The 9,840-nt window shown below is 38.0% G+C and overlaps 1 protein-coding gene across 1 annotated transcript; it reads right to left on the reverse strand.

Annotated features, from left to right (window-relative positions):
- Positions 1 to 3,372: 3,372 nt before the first annotated feature.
- LOC132097389 (tryptophan 5-hydroxylase 1-like) lies at positions 3,373 to 7,866 on the reverse strand. Its single transcript, XM_059503065.1, has 8 exons — positions 7,492 to 7,866; positions 7,052 to 7,119; positions 6,768 to 6,964; positions 6,481 to 6,616; positions 4,825 to 4,951; positions 4,631 to 4,726; positions 4,007 to 4,140; positions 3,373 to 3,909 (listed from the first exon to the last, which is right to left on the reverse strand). Exons 1-8 carry the CDS (start codon positions 7,708 to 7,710, stop codon positions 3,735 to 3,737), a joined length of 1,152 nt encoding a protein of 383 aa, XP_059359048.1. The 5' UTR covers positions 7,711 to 7,866; the 3' UTR covers positions 3,373 to 3,734.
- Between the last annotated feature and the right edge of the window lie 1,974 nt (positions 7,867 to 9,840).

Genomic DNA, 9,840 nt, shown 5'->3' on the forward strand with positions numbered 1-9,840 from the left:
CGTTAATCAAATAATACAAAATGTACTTACCCAACAGTAGATTTTATATAATACACATCGATACATCTCCCTCCTCGAGTCCTCTTCGAGTCTTCTCCTGTCCTCGTGGTTGCCTACTCCGGAACTTCCGGAAAAAAACGAGATCTATCCTATCGCGGGATTTTGTAATATCACGAAATATATTACTGTTTTGTGTCTACATCTTGGCAGCACCGTTTTGGCAATTGCATCCAACTAAGACCGAAATGGTGACCGTATATACAGGTCCTTCTCAAAAAATTAGCATATTCTGATAAAGTTCATTATTTTCCATAATGTAATGATAAAAATTTTACTTTCATATATTTTAGATTCATTGCACACCAACTGAAATATTTCAGGTCTTTTATTGTTTTAATACTGATGATTTTGGCATACAGCTCATGAAAACCCAAAATGTCTGTCTCAAAAAATTTGCATATTTCATCCGACCAATAAAAGAAAAGTGTTTTTAATGCAACCTTTAAGTCAACCTTCAAATAATTATGTTCAGTTATGCACTCAATACTTGGTCAGGAATCCTTTTGCAGAAATGACTGCTTCAATGCGGCGTGGCATGGAGGCAATCAGCCTGTGGCACTGCTGAGGTGTTATGGAGGCCCAGGATGCTTCGATAGCGGCCTTGAGCTCATCCAGAGTGTTGGGTCTTGCATCTCTCAACTTTCTCTTCACAATATCCCACAGATTCTCTATGGGGTTCAGGTCAGGAGAGATGGCAGGCCAATTGAGCACAGTAATACCATGGTCAGTAAACCATTTACCAGTGGTTTTGGCACTGTGAGCAGGTGCCAGGTCATGCTGAAAAACGAAATCTTCATCTCCATAAAGCTTTTCAGCAGATGGAAGCATGAAGTGCTCCAAAATCTCCTGATAGCTAGCTGCATTGACCCTGCCCTTGATAAAACACAGTGGACCAACACCAGCAGCTGACATGGCACCCCAGACCATCACTGACTGTGGGTACTTGACACTGGACTTCAGGTATTTTGGCATTTCCTTCTCCCCAGTCTTCCTCCAGACTCTGGCACCTTGATTTCCGAATGACATGCAAAATTTGTCCAAAAGTCCAGTGCTGCTTCTCTGTAGCCCAGGTCAGGGGCTTCTGCCGCTATTTCTGGTTCAAAAGTGGCTTGACCTGGGGAATGCGGCACCTGTAGCCAATTTCCTGCACACGCCTGTGCACGGTGGCTCTGGATGTTTCTACTCCAGACTCAGTCCACTGCTTCCGCAGGTCCCCCAAGGTCTAGAATCGGTCCTTCTCCACAATCTTCCTCAGGGTCCGGTCACCTCTTCTCGTTGTGCAGCGTTTTTTGCCACACTTTTTCTTTCCCATAGACTTCCCACTGAGGTGCCTTGATACAGCACTCTGGGAACAGCCTGTTCGTTCAGAAATTTCTTTCTGTGTCTTACCCTCTTGCTTGAGGGTGTCAATGATGGCCTTCTGGACAGCAGTCAGGTTGGCAGTCTTACCCATGATTGCGGTTTTGAGTATTGAACCAGGCTGGGAGTTTTTAAAAGCCTCAGGAATCTTTTGCAAGCTGTATGCCAAAATCATCAGTATTAAAACAATAAAAGACCTGAAATATTTCAGTTGGTGTGCAATGAATCTAAAATATATGAAAGTTTAATTTTTATCATTACATTATGGAAAATAATTAACTTTATCACAATATGCAAATTTTTTTAGAAGGACCTGTATATCTGTTTTACATAGCCAAAAGTCAAAGAAACAATTATACATGAAATCCCACAGAACTATAGACATGTACAAACGTATCTGAATGCATTTTAAGGAAATGTTCTGTGTTACATATTTCTACGGATTTATGCTGTCCTACCGCGACTGTTTTTGGCCGGCCACACGACCTCGCCGTCGGACCAAATGTTTTCTGGGAAGACATACTTACAATCCAGTTCCAGCCACGTTTTCAACGCTGCTGATGTTAAACGTTACAACTCTGAGTGAACCGCTTCAGACGCTCAGCGCGTGCGGCAGGGAACTGAACGAATCATTCAAACTGATTCATGAACCAATTCACTCGTTTGCCAATTGGTTTGATCAAGCCTTTGAACAGAATTGACTCAAAAGAATGAATCATTCGTGAATGAGCATCGCTCATTTCTCATTGTCAGAGAAAAGTAGACGTCGCGTTTGGAATAAACTGAAGCATTTATAACATTATTGCATTTAGATAAAGTAACGAGAGGAGCGTCGCCCACAGTAACGAAGTAAAAGTAAAAAAATTTCCCCCAAAAAATTACTCAAGTAAGAGTAAACAGTACCCATCTCCAAAAGTATTAGTTACCCAAAAAAATTACTCAAGTAAATGTAACGAAGTAAATGTAACTCGTTACTACCCACCTCTGGATCTAAATGTTATTTAAAATGCAATATGACTGTCATAATGCATGACATTTTCATGAAAACCGAAGATAATTGATATTTAATGTCGCTGTCTGCTAGAAATCTCCAGAGGACTTCAAACGTTGTTGTTGGAAGTGGTTCTGGAAACCGTCAGAGTACTTTGATGTCAATGATCCTCCATTAAATACAGTCCAAGCATCTCCTTTATTTATCGCAAGATATAATGCGCATTAATCAAATTACATGTATTCATAGTTGTAGTGAAAGGAGAACTTGGAAACATCCCAAGTTCTTTGTTCTCGTTTGAGAGCTCAGTACCTCTTCGGTATGATTCAGTAACAACCTGGTTGCTTCTAGAACAGACACCTTCATATGTAGGCTACATGACCCAGTAATCTGAAACATTTTGACTCTTTAATTACTTAAGAAAGATGTGTCTGGACTGGAGATTTAGTATGAAGAGAAGGCTAAAATCAGTATGTGTTTAGAATCTTATGTTTACCTGAATGTAGGTATATCGATTGACTCGTTTCAGTTTGAATCACTGTAATAGAACAACATCGCCCTCTCCTGGCCACTGTGTCACACTGTAGGGTGCAGTCACTTCACTTCTTAGTGACTGATGATGTTTACAGACCAGCGAATATACCAGAAGTCTGGGTTTTATGAGATCATTTGTTACAATAATACCGTTTGAATCATTGGTGTGATACAGACAGTTTGCTAACAAATTATTTAATAAAAGTTGGCTGCATTTATACATTTATTACATTTTGATCTCACCTTATAAGAATCACTTAATTAATATTCAATAAGCATAAACATGAATGGCCATGGAAAAACAGCAAGGATTACAGTCTTCAGAACGCAAAACAATATACACAACGGTTTCAGTAACATTTACATATTTCATATCACAAACCCCAATAAATAAAAAAATAATGGCTCTATTTCCAAGAATTAAGATTCTCTAAACTCTACAAGGATGAACCATTTCCATGTTTCCTGTGTATTTACAGAGACTGAATTTGGAGCGGAGAAGAGATTAGAGTATCCAGACTGTATGAATATAGTGATCATGAGTTCACCAGGACTCTGTGTATTTAAAGAGCATTTAAAGACTCTCCTAAAAGCAGTGTTTGTATATTTAAGTGCTTTGTGGTATTAAGCAGATTTTCAGTAGCAGAGGAAAGGGGCTCACAGAGACATTAAGTCAGAGAAGGCAGATAATGAAATAATACTATTGCAGTGTTGAATGTTGAGTAACGTGCCTTGAAATGAGAGACAGAAGTAATAAATGCTATTAATATGAGCAAGAGTCATAATGGTTTCAGACACCGAGATGTGCACTGAGTCGACAGAGAGCGTCTCCTACAATGTCCAGCTCGTGTCTGAGCTCCTCGACCACATCTGTGACGCTGGGCATGTCCTTCAGCACACACACGCTCTGTGTGTATGGGTTATACCGCAGAGAGAATGGACGCTGGACTGTCTTTGCAAATTCACTGTGAAGAATAAAACAGAGGAAATATATGGTCAAAGCAAAACAATAATGATACGGCATGCAAAAGTAATAGGTCACATATTGAAAAACAAATTTACCGCATTCTAAATTTGGCTTCCTCAAAACTCTCTGAAACGAAGTAAACATCTTGAAAGGTGGTGATGAGACACTCCTGTTTACAGGTGACATTGGGCTCAAAGGGCAGGATTTTAGCGGAGCCTGAGAGAGAGTGCTTCAAAACAGAACATGTGTGTTTCAAAGTCATTCACTTCAGTTACTGTAGTTACAGTGCTGTTCAAACATTAAGGGTAATAAGATTGTTTTTTTTAAAGAAATGAATACTTTTATCTAGCTAGAATGCAGTAAATGTTACACAAATTTTATTTCAAATAAATGCTGTTCTTATGAACTTTCAGTTAACACTAACAAGTTCAACTGTGATAACAATGAGACATGTTTCTTGAGAATTAAATCAGCATAATAGAATGATTACTGAAGGATGTGACCCTTGAGACTGGAATAATGGCTGCTGAAAATTGAGCTTAAATATATATTCAATAGAAAACAATTTATTTAAGTTAAAATTGTTTTTGATCAAATGAATGCATCTTTGGTATCTTTTAAAGATATTTAAAAAGTGAACTCGTACAGTATTTTTTTTTGTTCAAACTAGTTATTAGATTACACATTTTTGTTGTATAAAACGGATTATGTGTATCTACCTTAAGTTCGCTGATTGAGGAGAGAAGCCCAGCGCCATATGCTCTGAGTGAACCCTCCTGCTTACACAGGCCAAACTCTACCGTGAAGAAATAGCACTGCAATGGCACAGACACCAAAATAACCTCCATCAAAACTACTGCAAAAATGATTAAAACTTTATGCCTAGGACAGCGAAATGTACAGAAATACATACTGTTGCTAACTTCTGCACAGCATCATCAGACGCACCGAGAGAAGCCAGTCCTAATTCCTGAGAGAACTGTGAAAAACTGGGTTCGGCCAACAGAGGAACATGACCCAGCAGCTCATGACATGTGTCCCTGAAAGACACAGACATGAAGATCTCTTTAACTGTTTGTCAAGCTTTTTTGACCAAGCAGAATAAGGCCTAGTACACAAGACATATATAAACAGTGTGTAAGTGAAGCAGGAGCAAACGCACATAAAGATTTGATGTGAACATACATCACTTACTGCTGTAGAACTGCAGCTCTGTGCAGAAAAGGATCGATTTCTGGTAATTTCTGGGTTACCACATTAAGTATTTCTTTTAATGGGCACCTTTATGTTGTTTATGATTTTACTTCCTTTAATGTGTAATAAATCTGTTTCTGCATGTAAACCATCTGCAAAGTTACAAAGAAACCAAATGGAGATAATCTCTTCAGTAGAAAACACTTTTAAAACACTGTTTGTAGTCCTGCTATTATCTTATTATCTAGTCCTGACTTCGCTACATCACCATGTTAAACATTTGCTTAATTCTCACCTACTGTCTTCTTTGGCCCGTTAGTAATAAATTATATGTTGCAAGGGCCAATAAAACAAACACTGTATGGACCAACGCCACAGTTGCTCATTAAAGTTTGGGAGCTAAAACCCAGTTGACCAATCAACAACCTTTCAATCAACAGGGTGGGCCAGCTGACCAATCAGAGCAAACTGGGTTTTTCAGAAAGCTGGGCTTTGAAGAGACTTGAACTAAAACAGAGTGGCTGTGTCCGAAAGCTTAGGCTGCTGACTTGTTGCCTCACTGCTTTATCAGGCAATGACTTTGAAGGCAGCGTTTGCAGATGAAAGCACCTCATGAAACTGATTTTGGAAAGGCTACTGAGGCAGCGTAAAAGTTTAAGGACCTACAACAATTCAGAGTGAGATTTGGTGATAATACAGTAGCTAATATTTAATTAATAATACTGATATCTCGCTAGAAGTAACATCAAAAATGGTTGTTGGTCAGAAACATACATTTACACAGAAATTGACCACCAAATGCAACTTTCAGACGACATCCGTTTTTTTAAGCTCAACTGTCACGGAATGGAATGCACAGGATTGTGGGATATCAAAGGCAGTGAAGGATACATCTATGCTGCCTTCAAAAACCGATCAGATGAAGGCATCTCAGGAGACAGAAAGTGAAGCTGACACTGGATTTGGATGTGCTTTGATGCCTTCCTACCTTGGAATGCATCCTCTGAAGGAGCCATTGTTTCAGACAGAGGGTAAAAAGAGGTGCTGCAGCAGTGTACACATTTTTGTACAAAAATTGTTGTGTTTTTCATTTAAAAATATGTAAATGTAAAGAGTCTGTTTCAAAAGATTGTGTCAATTGATAGCTTTCAGTCATCTGCTTGCCTGTACAAAATATACATAATCATAGGGTGTTTACTGAATTTCGCCTTTTAGTTTAATGCAAACTGTGTAAAAATAACTGGCGGTCAGTGGAGCAAAGCGTTGTTTTTTGTCCCACCAGATGGGTGTTCCAATAAAGGTGTGACGTCACGTGAAATCTATCAATAAACAGGCCTGAAGAGATAAAGGGATATACAGTATGCTTTATACTCACGGTTCAGGAGTGTAGAGAGGATCTGAGCTGTGACGCACATATTGTGTACAGTGAAACACTCTGAAGGCCAGACCAGCTAGAAAGTCTCTCGGTGACAAATACCCAGCAACAGGGCGAATGGTGAAGCCAGTTCGCTCTGAAACACACATACAACAGCCATACAACTACTGCCCTCTGCTGGTGACACAACTAAAACTTCTCATCCCCTAGTATTGTAGCTATTGTACAGTTAAAATATATCTTAAAAAACATACTTTATCCGTGTATGTGCACTCATGATATCTCACCTCTCAGGAAGTTGGACACATCCTCCAGCTGTGGTATGTTGTCCTCTCTGTAGCCACAGTACTGGGTGAGCAGAGGCAGGTTGTTCAGAAACTCTCGACAGGCGTGTGTGGGGTACAGCTTATTCAGCTCCCGAGAAACGACACCCCACGTCTTCACCTCTTCCTCAGTGAACGCTACACGTGGTATAGGTTCTCCACTGGGTAACGACAGACAATCATATGAATATTAAAGATAAATATGTGGAATTAATGTAAGAGTTTTAAAACCTTATTGTTAAACGTACTGTTTGTAACTCATTGCAAGATCAGCAAAATATTTCCTTCTCTTGCGATAAATGTTGTCTTTGAATCCCTGAAATCATATAGGAACAGATACATACTGTTTTCATGCATAAGGACATGGAATTTCATTTTAAAGTATGTAAATGTATTCTAGCAGACCCCAAAAATACAATTATGACTTTTAAATAAGCATAATAGGGGCACTTTAATAACTGCCATGAATATAAAATTATTATTGAGAGTATTGCTATGAAGAATTACTATAAACTTGAACCTCCTGAGTTTCAACATTGAAATGTGGTTGAAAGAATGTCAGTTGTTGATATCAATGTCAGGATTTTTCAGCAGGTCATACTGAAGAGTATTTTACATGATCAGTATGACATATTATCAGTGAATCTCAGCAGTCTAATTCTCTAACATAAAATAAGACGATACTGACCGGATGATCCGCATCCAAATCTGAACCATACATCAGAACACGACAGGCACTCTTGTCCAGATCTGAGATCTTCTTGGGGAACCAAGGCACCTCAGCAAGATCTGAAAAATGTATTTTCACAGATTTATATACATATTTCTGTGCATCACTCATCTCTCTAATGAAGGAGCAAAACACAGTACCGTTTGCAGGAGTCGAGAACCTATCAGGTGAGTCCATGGTTATAATGCTTGCTTGTTTGCGCAGCAGCTGAACAACCTCTTTTAGAGCTTCTCAATCACTGTCACAATCCACCAGTACCTCCAACTCTGAGTTACGCCGCCGGGACTTACGGGACTCAATATGCAAAAGCTTTACCTGGTTGTCCTGTTTATAATGAATAAAAATATGTAATTTAGCCTACTGTAAATGTAAATTTGATATTAATCCTATATTTACTGTTTGAATAATATTTAGACAAAATACATTTATACATTAATACAGTCATTTGTATAAAACATATATTTGAAGATGTACCAGATTTATAATAGTGATGTCTTTTACACTGCAGTGGCATGGAGCGAGAAGGAACTTAGATACAGTATCTATACATTTACTTCATTCATGGACATAGTGCATACTTTCCATCGTAGGATTTCAAAGTTATTGTTTAATTGCTTTAGCTGGAATTACTAAACAACAAACTATCCAATCATTTGTGCCTTTTTTGTGTCATTTATATATAACATGATTCTACTGAAGCTGAAAATACTGAAAATAATCAAATACAATTTAGAAACAAAGAAAGAAAGATGACACATTAAGATTAATTAATTGAATGAAAATAATAGGTATGACAATAATACAACATTTAAAGAAGGGAAAAAAAAGAATGCACCTGAAATAGTTTTAATGCCTTCACAAGCCCTCTGACTTCATTCTTCAGAGAGAAGACAATTGAAGCATGTTCTCTCTTGGAGGAACATATCTTGTCTTTGTTCTCTGTCTTATGAAAATTTGTTTTGTTCAGCTTAATGAGAGAGAGAGAGAGAGAGAGAGAGAGAGAGAGAGAGAGCTATTATAATCAGTGTCACTGGGTTCTACTCAAGCAACTTTAAAGTCATGTAAAGTCCATACACATTCAAAGAGGAATGTGTGTGGAAAGTTTTATAATATAACTATTTAAATGTGCATTAACGATAAGTGCATATAGCCTTGGCGTAGTAGGCCTACTGTTGTTAATAATTATGTTATTAAAGTTTTTGGAAGGAATTAACTTTAAAATATATATCAGCTATTTTATTCCTAAACATTAGCAATTCATGATTGCCCTAAATTCTCTAAACTATCGGCAGCTCACTTTTCTCTCCATCTTCAAAAATGTTAGCATTTTGATGTGTAAAAATATGTTAGGATTTGGATATGTAAAAATGTTAGCATTCTGAATTTGTCACAAGTTTTTCTTACCTCATTGTTGAGTTGCTTGTCTTCGTACCTCTTAGTGATGGAGTCAAAAGAGCGTCCTCGACGCTGGCCGTCAAGCTTGTTGGAGAGCATGGATGGTGCTCCTGTTTTTATATGGAGAGGAGCGGGGCTCAGGAAGACGCCTCTGTCAGTCTGATAATGATGATGCTTTCTCTCTGGATTTATAAAGAGATCAAGCAGAGGAGAGGAGGAGCGTGCGGCTCTGGAAAGTCCGACCAGCCAGACCAGAAGATTTTCACTGTTAGCAAGGTTCATCAATCGAAAACTATATTCGACCGTTAGATCCTTTTAATAAAAAAAATAAAAACTGTTATTTATATTTTATAAGACTTCTATTTTTTATTGATAGAATGGAAAATAGATAACAGGATTGTCACCTCTTCTATATTTTTTTTATTTTATTTTTAAAATGTACTGCCTTAATGTATGGCAGATTGTGTGCGCATGTTTTTGTGACACATCAGGACACAACTGGGGTGACTTATGAGGACATAACCCATGTCCCCATTTTTCAAAACGCTTATAAACCATAGGCTACAGAATGAGTTTTTTTGAGAAAGTAAAAATGCACAAAGTTTCCTGTGAGGGTTAGGTGTAGGGTTGGTGTAGGGGCATAGAATATACAGTTTGTACAGTATAAAAACCATTACGCCTATGGGATGTCCCCACTTTTCACAAAAACAAACGTGTGTGTGTGTTCAACTGTTTTCCCAAGATCTACAGCAAAAAATGATGGATCTATTTATTAATCACATAACTGATATCATTTAAGGACATTTTAAACGAAATATTAGTAAAACATAACATACAAAACAAATGCTGGAAAATCATACTTTTGACTTAAAACCTTAAAGTTACCCCACTGACAACAAGTCCCATCTCTCA

The sequence above is a fragment of the Carassius carassius genome, chromosome 2 (assembly GCF_963082965.1).
Source record: "Carassius carassius chromosome 2, fCarCar2.1, whole genome shotgun sequence".
Classification (NCBI taxonomy): Eukaryota; Metazoa; Chordata; class Actinopteri; order Cypriniformes; family Cyprinidae; genus Carassius; species Carassius carassius.

What these genes read in the sequence shown, in the direction of transcription:
- LOC132097389 (XM_059503065.1), bottom strand. Translation starts at nt 7,710, where the DNA reads ATGGACTCACCTGATAGGTTCTCGACTCCTGCAAACGGTACTGTGTTT. An exon ending in CTTGCAATGAGTTACAAACA is followed by an intron (nt 6,965 to 7,051) that starts GTACGTTTAACA and finishes GTCGTTACCCAG; the next exon opens with TGGAGAACCTATACCACGTG. An exon ending in GAAGCCAAATTTAGAATGCG is followed by an intron (nt 3,910 to 4,006) that starts GTAAATTTGTTT and finishes TATTCTTCACAG; the next exon opens with TGAATTTGCAAAGACAGTCC.